General features: G+C 34.8%; 1 protein-coding gene and 1 pseudogene across 1 annotated transcript in view; one reads left to right on the top strand and one right to left on the bottom strand.

The window, feature by feature from the left end:
- Nucleotides 1-16478, bottom strand: part of Malrd1 (MAM and LDL receptor class A domain containing 1) — a 647937-nt gene that overhangs the window by 621248 nt on the left and 10211 nt on the right. The window contains exon 2 of the mRNA XM_063237894.1: nt 6574-6714. Coding sequence (XP_063093964.1) covers nt 6574-6714 — 141 coding nt within the window. The remainder of the gene's footprint in view (nt 1-6573; nt 6715-16478) is intronic.
- Nucleotides 7516-8188, top strand: LOC134473601 (proteasome subunit alpha type-2-like; annotated as a pseudogene).

Below are 16478 nucleotides of genomic sequence, written 5' to 3'. Positions count from 1 at the left end.
CACAAATAATTCATCAAGCTTTGTTTTCAATTAATAGTAATTGCCTCTCAGATAAACCTCATTGGCTATGATATTGCCTACATGCGAAATCAAGTTTGGAATAGTTTTTATTATAGCACATTATAATTATTATATTATTAGTTATTGTTACTAATAACTTACTGTGCCTAATTTATATATTTAAATTAAAATCAATAATTATATATTAAAATTTATCAGTATTTTTCCTATCATATTTAGGAAAAATCATAGTATAGATATGGTTTCAACATTCTCAGCTGTCATGAAATGTGTTCCCCATGGATTAGGAAGAACAACTCCCTAAGCAAATCTCTTCTTTCACTGAAAGTTTAGATTTGTTTTCTTCTTTTTTTATTTTGAAGAGAATAAGACCAAACAACACAAAACAGATTTGAGCCAATCAAAATAAAACAGTGAACACCACACAGGACTTCAAAATAAGACAATAGGAAATCAACAGTGGCTACCATTGTCGCCTCCTGTTATCTTCAAAGCAACTGCTTATACCATCAGACATAATAAAATCAAACAAAACAAAGTAGGATAAAATCAATCAAAACAAAACAATTAAAGTAAGATAGGGCTTTGAAACTAAATAATAGGAAATCAACAATGGCTACCATAATATATTTCGTTATCTTTGAAATAGCTGCTCATATATCCGATATAATAAAATCAAACAAAACAAAACAGAATAAAACCGAACAATACATGGTTTCAAAACAATAGGAAATTAACAATGGATACCACCTTCCCTTTTCAGACGTCTCCCCCTCTTTCACCTTCACAATATCCATTGTGCATTTGGGATCCCACTAACTCCCTTTGTCTCGGGGACACACATTGTGCACAACACAGTGTGCACCCTGTGACTCTGAACCATTTTACTCACAAGCATGATCTCAAGTTGCATCTATATACCTACGATAGCCGTGAGGTTATCTTTCTTCATAGCTGAGTAGCTTTCCACTGTATAAAAATGCCTGATAAGTTTTCAAATAGTAACACAATAAAACTAATTCTTTTTTTTCCTTTTTAACATCATGTTTACTGACATAATTTTATGCAATAAAATCCATTCTCTGGAAGCATACATTCTAAAAGTTTGTGTTCTGTTACTTTTTGAGAGACCATGTTTGCAATAAATAATGATCACATTCATCATGGGAGGGTTGGCAATATACATAATAAATCTTAATTCTTTTTTATCTCCTTACCCTCTCTTCTCTTTCCCTCCCTTCCACCTCTTGCTCCCTTTCCATTTTGCAGAAGATCTATCTCCCTGTTAATAAACATAATTCTTACAAAAATAAACAAATACTGCATTTATTGAAATTTCTCATGTGAAAACAATATACATTCTTCCAAACCATATTGGCAAAACATGCACATTCACACACATTTTTACTCTTGTCACATGGTGAGATTTTAAATAGTGCATGCTATGGTTTGAGTCTGGATGTCCCCCGAAAGGCTTTTGCAGTCATGGAGGTGGGATTCTATAGTCTGTGAATGATTCATGGTCCAATGCTGGGATTACAAGTGTAAGTGCTACACCCAAGTGAGAGTGGCTCACGTAAAATATAAGGGACAGAAAGAGCCTTCTCTCTATACTCCTTCCCTTTAGCTGTTGTTGCTTGTGCTATTTTCTGCTGTCATGAACCAATGCTCTCCGCCATGCCACCGTCCCTTGGAACCAGCTGAGTAGGACTGAAAGTGTAAGCTAAGTGAACTTTTTCTTTCTTCATTTTGGGTGTTGAGTATTTTGTCTCAGCAACAAAAGAACAGTAACCAACACAGTACATGAGCCAAGAGAACTGCAATTGTGTGGAGATTTCAGTCTTCATATAATTGTAAGTGTAGGTTTATGCCCGTATCAGTAGATTGAAAGTTCACTGGGGAAAACAACTATGTTCTTCTTTACAATTATATCCTCTCATCTTAGAATAGTATGTGGAGAAAGGCATATGCTCAATTAGTTTTTGAAGTAACATACTCAGAAAACAATAAATGAACATACGTTTTTACCTGATTTAAAATAAACATACTCAGACTACAAATGCTGAACATTCATGATGAAGAAAATTATAATGTGGGATCCTTTTCACCATGTTTATAGTCTTTTATTGAGTGTTCCTTTAAAAACTCTAGCTGTGTAAATCATACAGCCTGCCTGCTATTAAGGCATCGGAAGCCTTTGAGAAAGAGCAGCACAGAGTAGATTAGAAGCTGCTCATCTTCACTGGAATGAAAAGCCAGCAATGAACATACAGAATACATTAAAGAAAAACTAAAGACTCAGATTCTGGAGCCTTTAAACATAAGCAAAAGAAGAGCATTTATTTTTAAAGAATACACACTTGGAGGAAAGAATCATAGTATTAGACTCCTTCAAACTTTGTCCTGAGGTCAGGATGCTGTTGCAGCTGCTGCATAGAGCTACAAGTCTGCTAGGAACAGCTGGCTGGAAACCAGAGAGGAGATCTTGGAACAGGCAGATAGAGCAGAAAAAAAAAAAAAAAAAAAAAGAAAAGTGCAAGACTAGGGGTGTTGCATGTTCTTATAAAGTACATATATAGTGAGCAAACACTGTATAAGGTTCTGACTAAATCTAAAATTGGCATGTGTAGGCAACACTTCTGACACCTCTAAAAGAACCGAATGGATGCTTGAACTGCTGCCCCCTACAAACAAAGCATTTGCAACTTGATTCTATGCAAGGTAATCACTTACTTAGATAAATCATATTGTGCTCTGAAAAAACATTCTTGAGGCAGAATTCAGATGCTTTACAAAAGCAATGCTCATAATGTCAAGAATACAACCAAAAATTTAGTGCAGTGCAGTCATATCACGGGGAAAAAACAGTCAAGAGAAGGCAAATCTGAGATGACAAACAAGACCGTTAAGACTGGTATTATAATTGGGCATAATGAGGTAAGAAAACTAGGCTTACAGCACATAAGAAAAGTGAACTTTACAAAGGAAATTCAAAACACTTGTTTGAAAAATTCAGGCTGATCATTTTAAAAATAATCATTGAATGGTTTACAAGCAAAAATCACTGAATAGTTTTACAAGTATGAAATCACAGAATGGTTTTACAAGCATAATGGTAAGTAGACAACAAAAAAAAGGGCAATCAAACAAATTGAAATTACTCAATCTGAAAACCAAGAAAATAAATTCAAAATATATGTTGGTATCTCATCTAACAATATGTTTTAATATAAGAGAAAAGAGCAAGAATAGTGAAAAAATAATATCTAAATAAACAAGAGCTGATTATTTCCCCAAATTATCAAAAAACATTCATCATTCACTCAGAAGTTTAAGTAACCCAAGTAGGAAAAAATTTTTAAGTCACAAGCTGTAAACAAAGATAAAGATCAAATCTTGAATCCATCAAAGATATATTATGTATAGCAAGAACAATTTAATACTATAGATATCACATTGGAAACTAGGGGAGCCAAGAGACAGTGGAACAATATCTTTAAAGCCCTAAAATGAAAATAAGTCTACATCTTGTGAGAATGAAGGCAAAATAAAAAACATTCGAAGAGAAGGAAACCTAGCAAAATTTATCACCAGAGAACTATGCGAAATACAGTTAAGGAAGGTTTTCAAACTGAAAGTAGCTACCACAAACTCAGATAACTATAGAAATAATGAAAGCCGGGCATGGTGGCACACTCCTGTAATCCCAGCACATGGGAGGCTGAGGCAGGAGAATCGTTTGACAAGTTCAAGACCAGTCTGGGCTACAAAGTAAGCCCAAGGCCAGCCTGAACTGGATAGTGAGACTCTGTCTCAAAAAAAAAGTATTTTTCTTCCTTAATTTTAATATTGCTTAAGACAAAAATTACATTGAATCATAGGATTTATAATTGATGTAGATAGCAAACGTAATGTGATTACCACAGTGATGCTCAAGAGTGTGCATAGTTCATAATATGTAGACTTTAGGTCTAATTAAAAATTAATCAGTATAACAAAAGTTCTAATATTTCCAGTTAAAAGTGATTTTAAGTTCTCAAATAAGAAAGTAATAGTCTATGGCATAAGGAGAAATATCAGTTGTACAAATAAATTATTTTGATCTTTAATAGCCTACACATTCTAGATTTTTAGGTCAACTGTTCACCTGAGAAACATCTCGATCGTCTTTAATATCAACTGAATTCCAGAATTATCTAAAGTCTGTATTCTTACTCCTTTTGTAAAAATAGTCATACTATCATACCACATACTGTAAAGATGTATTTGTATTTGTGGCTGTGATAACAATTTTTTCCAAATGGAATCATCAGACACGGTAGCCCAGGTCTGCAATCCCAGCACTCAAAGAAGCTGAACCAAAAGACTTGCAAATCTGAGCCCAGGCTACATAATGTAGAGGCAAAAAATTTTTAAAGGGTGAAAGGTCCTAGGTTCAATCCATAATATCAAAAAAAAGCTATATACTTTTTAAAATCAATATTATATTTTATTCTATCAGCTCCAAGATTTATTGGATTTCAAATACTGACGAGAATGATGTTTTTAATGTCTTAGTAGATTTTCAAACTTAGAAAACTCAAAGCATTGATTACATAATGAAACATCTTATTTTGGAGGACTAGAAAATATTTCAAAGTAAGTTAATCAAAAATACTTTTAAAATATTTTCTAATATTCATGAAATAAGGATTTTGAAATGGAGACCAAGATTCCAAGACCACTTTTCAGTAATATTTTTAAATAGCTATTATTTAAAGCTAGAACATTTCCTTCCTTAAATGTTACTAGAGAATACTCATAATTTAATTATACATGGAAAAGATGTGTTTGTAAGGTATTTAAGTATACTTATAAAAGTGTATTTATAAAAGACTACTGTTAAAATCACTTCTCTTCTATTACTAGTGGCAGTCAATAATCTTCCTCTTTTCCCCAGGGAGTTTTTTATTGTTATTACCTTGTTGTACAGTAGAGGAAATAGACCACAGTTATCTGTTTGATAGGGCCAAGATTCTAATTGATCTAGTCTGACTCCTGAGATTTTAAACAACCCATAAAAGATAATTAAATGATACACACATCTATACAACATCTAATTTTCATGCAAACTGCATCCACTCTATCTCTTGACTAGTCTACCAAAATGAAGAAAAAGAAGGTGGAAAGGCAAGAAAGAGGCACAATGGTAGAGCTTCTGAGGAGAGAAGACAAGCCAAAGGACTAAAACTGTGACCACAGGGAAAATAGGAGGTGTTCTGTGAAGAAGAACGGTAGAGTGAATAGATGCATGCTGGGACAGACTTCTCTGGAGAATGGAGAGTACAAAAGGAGAGAGATGCAGAATCAACAATTTGCAGAACACTGCGATGGCTAAAGGTTGAGAGCAAAAATCAGAAGCACCAGCTACCATAACTAAGTAAAATACCTCCCTGTATTGCAGTTAGTGGGTGGTCTACTTGGTGAAGCTTGTTTCCTTTTGAGATAAACTTGGCTTATTCCTGACAATTGTTAAGAATTCTAAGCAAAAGTATTCTTGCATCAAAGATAAACAAAATAAGACTCCATATTATATGCACAGAAGTTTAAAACTACAACACTAAAATTATTCAGCAATGAACTGAACATATTTTGAATTATGAGTATTCAATGATAAGCTTTACCAACAATATTTCATTTAGCTTTTAAAACAACCATCTCCTATAAATTAGCATCATTATTCTCTTCCTAATTTTAGCAAACTAAGACTCAGTGAAGTAAATTTTGCAAGAACTTCCAACCAGGGAATAACAGCCCCAAGATTTAAATCCACAAGTGCAATATTCATGTAAACATTTCCAAATTACTACCTAATGCTAAGCATTTGCTTACTTTAAATCATCCCCAAGGCAATAGTCATATTTCGGCATTTAATTGCATTTATCTGAAGGAAGCATCACTCTCACAAAAATAACTGGCCTTTATTTATTGCCGCATCACCTCCCTTTGTGCTGTATGGAACCTTATCAGAGAACAGTCAATATGGGCTTTATTTCTGTTCACTCATACAAAATAATCACATGGTACAAATGTTGAGTGACTAAAGTTCATTTGTTAATAAGTGAAGAAAAGAATGAAAGTCTAACCCCCTAGTGAACAGCCCTTAGAGCTTTTTAGTCAGTCTGATTAAACAAATGCTCCGAGACAGAGCTGAAATCAGCCCAACAAAGAGCAAAGAAATCTGACTGCCTAATTAACCTATGTCATATTATCATGATCACATTTTATAATTTTCACAGAATCAAAAGAACTAGAAAAGTACCAGTTAGTATCTAGATAGACCTGCCAGGATCCAAGGAATCCAGTTATGAGAATCTGATGTGATATTTTAGAATCTGCATATTTGAAGAAATCTTTAAAGAATACATAAAAGTAGACATTATATTTATTAATATGTAAATATAGAATAAGATTCCACTTACTTAAACAAAGACTTAAAACAAAAACATGGAGGGAATAAATAAATGAAAATAATAACACAAGGAAAAAAGGAAACAAACTCAGAGCACTTACCAGACGTGTCCCCGCTGTGATCACGAAATGGAGGTGACGGGCTAGTCATCCCATTTGTCTTTGTCCAGCCCAGTTGCAGGTTTTGATCTTGTTCCATACCACACAACCCATCCTCAAAGTCGCACCTTTCATAGTTGGAGCCTAATGAGAAAACCAGAACAAAATGAGTTTTTACCATCTCATTTTGGCTGCTTCAGAAATAAGACAATAGTAGAGAAAGAAAAGTTAGCAACAAATGACAAATACAGATTAACACAAGGATTATGCTTAACAATTCTAAATCCACCTTCTTAAATCAAAGCTTTGTTACATGTGACATTACCATACAATACCATGCAGAAAAAATTCCGTTCAAATAGAAAGAATGTTACAGGTGGTCTGCTGACCGAAGACCTAATCCTGATTTGGTCTCTTGTAACTGGATGCCTTCACTATGCTCTTCAACCATAACAAAACCTTTTTTTCACTTACAGGTTCAGAATAATCTTCTTCAAATAACTGCTGTGGATCTAATGACATAAAATTACTTTATAACTGTTAAGCACCTTGGAAAGGAATTACTGTTAAAGTTACATTTTCAACTCAGAGTTAATCTTTCTACCATCCTGTCATATCAGAATTTTAGACCTGGGAGACAAATCACAGATGTTCCTGCAAGTGAGCCATCCATGGGATAAACTTCTGGGATAAAGCGTAACATCTCCCTGTCAAATCTCAGCACTAGAGGAAAGCTTGGTGCTTTTTTCCATAACAGAGACATTTTCACCACCCCCACCCCCATATAAAACTGACCCAGAAGCTCGGAAGAATCAGACAATTTCACACCTGCTTGTTCCCAATAACTAACCATGCATGCTTTACTCCATTACCCTACATCTGCATACGTCCCATTCTAAAAAGAGAGGCTCTCAGTGCTAGGGCTCTCTGGGTACAAATGGCAGAATGCTGTTACAGTTTTTGCTCACAACCTGCAGCCCATCTGGTAGGCTTGTCTAGCCTGAATATACATTGACTGCTTTAGCTGGAGGAGCCCCTTCAGTGGGAATTAAAGCTGCAAATGGTGTAGTGTCGGCAACTGAGAAGGAACAGAGACTTACTTTGTATGATAAGCAAAGGGCACGCAAAGTAGAGCCAATTAGCAAGCACACAGATTTGGTGTGCAGTGGCATGGGCCCCGATCACAGGGTGCCTGTGCTCAAAGCTGAGAAACTCGCTGGGCAGCACTACCTTGTTCAACAGGAGCCACCCCTTCAGCCCAGCAAGAACAGAGAGCAGCTTCCGCGATGCAGGAGCACACCCAGTCAGGTGGTGTCCCTCCAAGTGTGATGGAATGAGAGGTGAGGATATTTGTTTCAGGCAGACCCACCTGGTGCTTTCTTCACCTAGAAGGCCATGGCAATGGGAAAAAGCTATGTGAATGGAAAAACTTTCCTGGAGAAAAGATACAGTGACGACTTGGAGCTCGAAGAGGTCATCCACAGTCATCTTAACCAGAAAGGAAAAGGCCAGACGACAGAGAGTAACATAGACATCTGCATTCACAGCGAAAGTGGCTGCAGGAGGCTCACTGCAGTCACTGGCTGAACTTAAGGACTACTTGACTGCCACTGCATAATAATGAAGTGACGGAGTGATCTGAAATTTCAGATCATCTAATGACTTGAACATGTTTAAAGTATGTTTTATTTTGCAGACTTACTTCTATGTTTTTATTCTGCATGCTTACTTCTACGAGGTTCAATGATGCTTCAGAAAAACACTTATAAATCATAATATACTGTTAAATCCAAAACAAAAATAAAAATAAAAATAAACAAATAAAAATAGATGCTCTCCATTGCAAATAGCCCCTCCCTAGTTGCAGACCTTGGCAGCTAGGAGCTTGCCTTTAGACAACTTCTTTTTTCTCGGCTAGTTGCATTAGCCTCAGCAGAAATAAACATGCCATTAATAGATGTACCTAGCAGCCCAGTCATATGACCATGATTTTTATTTGTCTTTTGTAACAATATTATTTAATAAAAATACCGTATCTAGTAAATTTTCTTCATCATGAAAAGTGAAAACTGATTTAGAAAGGTCAGTTTTAGACAACATTGACTAAGCCTGCTTTATTACTATTTTTTCCATATTTTTTTTTACACTTTTTTTTCTTTTTTTTTTTCATCGGTACCGGGCATCGAACTCACGACCACCTGCTTGCAAGGCAGGTGCTTATGCCGCTGAGATAAATCCCCAGCCCCTATTTTTTCCATATTTTTTAAAATTAATTTTATCAAACCAGGAATGGTGGCACACTCCTGTAATCCCAGCACTTGGGAGGCTGAGGTAGGAGAATTGTTTGCAAGTTCAAGACCAGCCTGGTCTACAAAGTGACCCCAAGGCTAGCCTGAACTGCATAGCAAGACCCTGTCTCAAAAAGACAAAAAAAATTTAATTTTGTCAATACATTTTTGATATATATAATGATCACATTCATTAGAGGAAGTTTGTATCTGTATACATTTCTTAATTCTTTATTCCCTTATCCTCTCTCCTTACTTCAACCCTTCTTCCACTCCTTACAAAGCTTTTGTATTTATCCATGTATTTACATGAATACATTCATTTTTAAGTTTTCATTCCCAGATGTGTTTTAAGTCATTGATCACAAAATACTCTAACTTATTTTATTAGCTTATTTCTACAGTTACATGTATAAAATGTACACACATTCTCCAATGGTGGCAAATGAGTCTTATATACCAAGAAATTACTTAGCTGATCTCTGTTTGAAATGTTCTTTGTTCTCTTTAATACACAGAGTAATGATGATAATTTCTGGAAGTGTTAAAACCAAAAACATTTTTCTGCTGAATAGTCTCAACAGGGGTTCTTTATTTTATAAAATGAATCTAATCAGCACACATTTTCAACTAATTTTGTTTTTAAAAGCAATCTTAAAATTGTTGAAATATTTAAAGATGCATCAGAAATTTTTCTATGTGTTCATTTTTCCCACGATAGAATCGCACATTTTAAAATTATATGAATAATTTCTTTGGTTCAGTTTTTAGTTTCATATGCCCCACATCCACACTCAAATCTGAAACTATGTGTTATGGTAAAATGTGTCACCATATAGATTATTGTCACTACAGCCACTGGTGTGGAGTAACATAGATGGAGAATGACAAGCCATGAAGCATTATCACCAGTATCCAGTTCCTGCGCTTTTCCAAATTACAAAAGTCATCATTTTGTTTTCAAATAAATGACTCTTAAGGTCAGGCCTACTGCAGTCAAAGAGGGAAAAGGTCTCCACTTTGTGTTCTGCAGTTTGCTTGGAAGGCACAATTGTTCTCCTGACTGGCTTCCACACTGCAGATTCTCCCATTAAAGAATTGCTGAAGAATCTCTCACAGATTCAATCTCACATACCACAGTAGAAAGAAAAACCTTAAATTATATCCCAAACTAACAGTTACTTGGGGCATGCTTCTGAGGAAATGGGGAGGAAAAAAGCTTTAAATTTGTACCAGTGAAGAAGCTCAGATAATCAGAACACAAGAACTCAGGAAATTATTCTGGCTAAATGATTACAACATAAGGTTCTTAGAAATCAGTGCATAATGTAAGAACCAGCAAAAAGATACAGAAATGGGTGGAATAAAGTAGAAAACATTGAAAGCAAAGTACATTTATTTCAGTCTTGCCTGAGCCAAAATTAATCATGCGTGTCTTTTTTCCCTAAAAGTTCCATGAAGCATGCTTGTCTTTCTATAACAATAAATCTTAAATTTTTTATACAAGGCCACATACACATTATATGAAACTTACCATCTTCACCATTTTTAAGCATAGAGTCCTGTTGTATTTAACATATCACCATCCATCCTAGAATGTTTTTCAGATTCCCAAAATGAAACATTTTACCCATTAATAATTATTTCCTCATTCCTTCCTACCCCAAATCTCTGTAACCGGTATTCTAGCTTTTGTGTCAATGAATCTGACCACATCAGATAATTTACAAGTAGAAGCAGGCAGTATTTGCTCTGGGGGAATGTCCTTATTTCACCTACCATCATGTCTTCAAGGCTGACCCATGTTGTAGCGTATATCAACATTCCCTTCCTTTCTGATGCTAAATGTGTGTATGCGTATGTGTTTGTGTAAATGTATGTATACGTGTATGTGCTTGTGTGTATACATGTATATACACATACATACACACGTACTTCACATGTGTACATCCGTGGACACTTAGGTATTTCCAGCTTTAAGGTGCTGTGAATAGAGCTTCTATGAATGACTGAACAAATATCTGCTATTTCCTACTAGCACTTATTTAGGGTTTATTCTCATAAAAATTGTTGAATTACATGGTAATTCTAATTTTTTTAAAGAATTGACATGCTTTGCAATTTGTAAGATTTTTCACGTCCCATCAGCAAAGTCTGTGCCCCAGTTTCTCCACATCTTCACCAACGCATTATTTTCCAGATTTTGTTGTTTGCTACTTTTATAACATAAAATATGAAGTAGTATCTATTGTGGTATCGATTTGCATTTCCCTAGTGATCAGTGATGCTGACATCTCTTCATCAGATTACTGGACACTTTCATATCTTTTCTGGAGAAATGTCTACTCAAGTCCATTGCCCATGTTTGAATGAAGTGCCTTGATTTGGTTTTCTGCTGTCAGTTGTACCTTCTTTTGTATTTGAATATCATCCTTACCCACTGTATGATTTGCTAAAGTTGTCTCACATTGTAGTTATTGCCTTTTTACCTGGTTGAATATTTAATGAATAAATATTTTAATATAACCTAATTTAGTTTTTTCATTTTCTGTGCTTCTGCTGACATATAAAAGAACTCTAAGTCTGATACCATGAAGCTTTTCTCCTATGCTTTATTCCAACAGTGATAATTTCAGAATTCACCAATAGATATTTAGGAAAAAGCCTAACTCAGAAAAGAGTTAGCAAATGGAATCAGCACCTTCACAGCTCCTACCAGAATTGACCAATACTAAGTTATAATTTTCTCAAACAATTGTTTTTGTCTTCAAGAGACTGAAATCCTCTTTTTTTCAAACTTTAAAAGCAAAAAAAAAAGAATAAAAATTATACAGAATTTCAAAACAAAATAATAGGAAATTAACACAAGTTAATATATTGCGTATCGTTATCTTCAAAGTCATTCAGATTACAAGATTTAGGTATCAAAAATAAACAATCAAACATTGAAAGTACAAACTATTCTTTTTGATGAAGCAACAGAGATTAGTAATATAGTTATCTATTTGTGTACAGATCACACTCACAAGTGAAATAAATCAGATTCACATAGGTAAATATCTTCAGGAAATAATCTTTGACAAGAACTTTGTTATTGATGAGTTTTATGTCAAGAGAAAAAGATTACCAAACCACATCTAGTTTTAACATTGCTAATAATCTTGAAAGGAGGTCTCCAGTCTTTGTAGATCTTTGATTCTCCATAAATGCTAATAAGTTGTAGCATTCACTCCATCTTGCAGTTGTAGTTACTCAAGTACTATAAATGTTACTAGCTGTTTGCCTATAACTCACTGTACCAGAGTAGCAGTTTTGCCAAAAGACCTAACGGCTTTTCAGTACTTTCTTTAAAGAAGAATTCAAGGCCCTGAATATAAAATTAAAAATTTTCAAAGATAAATTTTCCATTTATAAACTAACGCATGAATAAATCAATTCCTTTTGTGTTTTTTTTCCTAAATACACTTTCCATTCCTCTCAAAATACGAATATTGTCTTCCAAATTCAATCAAGCCTTTTGAGACTAGTATACTGGAAAGTGGCGCAGTTAACCTGGAGAGTAGAAAATATTCTATTCTATTCACATTCCTTTAATGAAAATTTATTTAAAAGCTGTGAGTAAAGTTTCTTGTTTTTGTAAATTTGTTAACTTTCATCACAGAATGTAAGCCTTCTCTTGGGATTTGTAACCAAGCCTAGTGTTTAAATATGTGCACAGAGAAGTGATGTGTACTTCTGTATCTGTCACATTCCCATCACTGGGTCAAAATATATGACACATGCAACTCACATAGAAGAGGTCTACTCGGCTTAAGGTTTCCAGTGGGTTCAGTCTGAAGTCAACTGGCTCCAAGGCAGAAGCAGTACGGTGGATGTAACTGACAGAGGACAGCTGCTCACTCCATGGCAGCCAGAAACTGAGAGAAGGGAGCAGCCAGGGACAAGAATGTACCCTTCTACACTGTTGTCAGCAATGAAAACTAGTACAACTATTATGGAAATCAGTATGGAGAGTCTTCACAAAACTAAAAGTAGATATTCCATTTGACCCAGGTACTTACCTGAGGATTAAGGACATCATATTATACCAATACATGCATACTCAAGTTTACAGAAGCATGATTCAGAATAGCTACCACTTAGAAGTGGCGTACAGGTCCATTTACAGTTGAAAGTATAAAGAAAATATGGCATCTACACATAATGGAATACTACTCTACAATAAAGATAATTCAAATCACTTATAGGAAAATGGATGCACCTGAGAGCGTAATGTTAAATGAAAACTGTATCATATGGTTTCTGTTACATGAGAAACCCACAGTATAAATAAAGAGGAAAATAAAAGACATATAATAAAAGATATGAGATAAATCTTTCTCAAATGGGAAAAGGATCAAGGAAGAGAGAAGAAGGAAATGGAATGAAAAAAAGAACTAAAATATGTTATGTACATATACCAACCCCACACAAGAATATAAATATGTACTGAAAACATGTACTAATTAAAAATAAGTACTTAACTAATTAAATAACTTTTTTCTTTTTTTACTAGTTAAATACATTTTAAAAAGTATACATTCATCCAGGTCATGCCCCCAATGACATTCCTCTTCCAACTAGGCTGTAACTCCTGACAACATATTCAATTAGAAACTCATCAGTGGGTTAATCTACTGACGAGTATCCATGATCCAATTGCCTTTATAGCCCCATCTGTGGAAATATGAGATCTTTAGGTGACATTTTAGATCTAACTCATAACACATACAAACATAAAAATGTCCAAAAATGACAAGCACAGTAGTAGGTCTATGTGTCCACACATACTGGCTTCAAAGACATTTTGCTTGTGAAATAAACAGTTCACATTTGATGTTTCCAGGTGTCTTTGAAATTTCAAAGAGAATTCACAAAGTGAGTATCTTTCTTGGTGATGTAACTTTATAGACACAAGCAACAAAACAGGAAATGACTACAGGAAAAGACCTTGATACTTGTACTTAATTGGTTCTGGGAGATACAAGGAAGACAGGAAACAAGGAGTACCAAGAAAATTATTTTAACTGAAAACCGTGGTGTGTCACTAAGGCAGTCTGCTAAGTTCTAGCTTGCATGTGGAATTCCAAACAACTAACACAAGCACAAAATTTTGGCTACAAAGCCCTTGGAGTACCTCGTTTGATGAGTTTCAAAGCAGTCCAGTACCAATTTGTGACTGCACTTGGAAAATCTGAATGGTTTCATCCAATTGCAGGGTGAAAGCCAACAGTGCAGCATATGGTTTTTCTAGTCATCCATCACTCAGTAAACCAGTGATCAGTGTATTTAGATGAACTGACTCTCAGGTAGCAATCAGTGTTCTAGAAATAGAACTATGGAAGCTTCCTCCCCTAATGGAGATAATGGGTTTTTTTTTTTTCACAATTTTTGAAAACATTGTAGAAAATGTTTGTAATTCAGAAAATGTATTATCATTACATAGAAGCATGCTTAGCAGGTTTTTTTCTTTATTTTCCTCTTAGTTTTACCTTAAATAAGAACAATCTTACCAGGTTATGTGGCCTTATCGTTTGTTCTATTTGTTGTAAGGCATCTTTTGTTGGAGCTGCAATAAATTGTACTGCAGGATAGGACAAAATAAAATTCCAGTATAGTTTTAGTCTCTCTCTGGCAGAAAGATTCATTGTGCAGCCAATTTTTAGTATGTTCTGAAAGTACTTCTTTAGTTTGGAACTTTGTGGTTTTTATATGCAAGAAGCACTGCCACTTTTGCATAAAGTCAGAGATGAAAGAACAACTCCCATTACATATGGTTCATCTTTTCTCTCATATTTCCACTGTCCATTATGAACAAAAACATTTCTCAATTCTGAGAAAATTCTAGATATCAAAATATATTCAAGATAATGATTTATATTATGCATCTATCAGTATCCAAGTCATCCAGTAATTTCCAACTGTGAAAAGTTTCTAATAGTGTAATTGACATGAACAGTATTTTACGAACACTTTTTTCCAAAATAAAGAAGGAACTTGACAGACACACATCTCCCTACAAACAAAGCCTCGCCCTTGCTCAAGTTTTGTTTTTCTGAAACTCATATACAGGCACAGAATTAAAATCAGTTCTCTTACATGAAAAGTAGTGCTGGAGCAACGAGAAAAGATAACATAGAAAGAATAAAAATCTTTGTTAACATATTTGTTTTAATGAAAATAAATAGTAATCTACTAGACATACTACTATCAGTCAAAGTAAATATTTATAATTTGCATGTACATCTCTTACTCTCTGAAAGGATTTTTGGTTCTCCCTCATCAGAAATTTCAACAAAGTGTTCATTAGTTCATTTTCTTTCCGTACAAAGATATGCAAGTCTGTTCAAATAGTCAAAGCCTTCATCTTGTGAACCCAACATTCTCAGGTCCCTTACCATGGGTCTTGCATACCGCCTCCTTCTGATTTTGCATCCTCTGGTCATTCTTAGGAATATTTCAGAGACCATTCATCAGATCCATTGACACCAGTGTGCAATGCTATGGGCTCAAGCTTTATTCTGTCTTTGCCTTTGTAAAACCATACACCACTGCACACCACCACACTATTCTACTTCTTCTTTACAGTTATCTCTTGTTCCACTTCACCTGACACAAGTGTCTGACCATTAATGTAGTTCATGTACAACAAATCGGAAATTATTTGCGACAACAATAAAGCATACACATATGAATAAAATTTCAAAAATTTAAGTGTTATTGAAAGAAAACAATTTGGAAGAGATTTGTATACATATCCTGACATCAATGACTAATAGGTCGTTTTGTCTTGGGAATTTCCTCTAAAGTTGTCCAGTGAATGAAAACCAGGTTTTAGGCACTGTTTCAAGGTCTGAGTTTACTCCTATTTCTAACACAGTATTGTCAGAACCTCCTGTTTTTAGTCACCAGTAGATAGCTGCACATCTCAAGTAACTGACGTGCAGAGCTAAGATCTTGTCTCCTCTACATAGATAAACCGGGCTTGCTGATTTCTAGGACTTTAAAGAGTTTACTACTCCATAATGCAGCAGTTTTACGATTATGGCACATATCCCACCAGTCCAGAAGATCTGCAGAGACTTCTTAGAGTAAAATGGTAATAACAGTTATGTGCATTGAAATAAACATAAAGGATACTGTGCTATTTGTCTGAACTACCCATCTAGTGTGCTTAAATTGTTGCATCAAATTATATAAAAGATCAAAGAATGCACAGTGGGAAAGACAGACTAAAAAATGTGAGGTATTTCCTATGAATATTTTATATATTTTCTGTTTACAACCTAAAAACCTCTGGTCATTTTAAAAACTGGTATCCAGGAGTGAGGATGTGTACAGTATCTCAAGCAACATAAAATAAATGGAGATTTCTCTGGGTCCACCTACCCTAGTGATTTGTGGTCCCCAAAGCAGCCACAGCAGCAAGATTTCCAAGCTGTGAGCTCCCAGTTCAGATGCTCTACTATGTATCCTGGTGATCTTTGTGGTTATGCAATGATGTCTGAAAAAAAATTTTAGGTTCAGTGTCACTGCCATTAAAACAGACCATCTATGACATACAGTGAGAAGATGATGCAC

Source organism: Cavia porcellus, unplaced genomic scaffold, assembly GCF_034190915.1.
Source record: "Cavia porcellus strain 051 isolate PalLab524CR breed Dunkin Hartley unplaced genomic scaffold, mCavPor4.1 scaffold_27, whole genome shotgun sequence".
Taxonomy (NCBI): domain Eukaryota; kingdom Metazoa; phylum Chordata; class Mammalia; order Rodentia; family Caviidae; genus Cavia; species Cavia porcellus.
The sequence above is the reverse complement of the archived record's forward strand: the minus strand, read 5'-3'. Positions and strand labels throughout refer to the sequence as shown.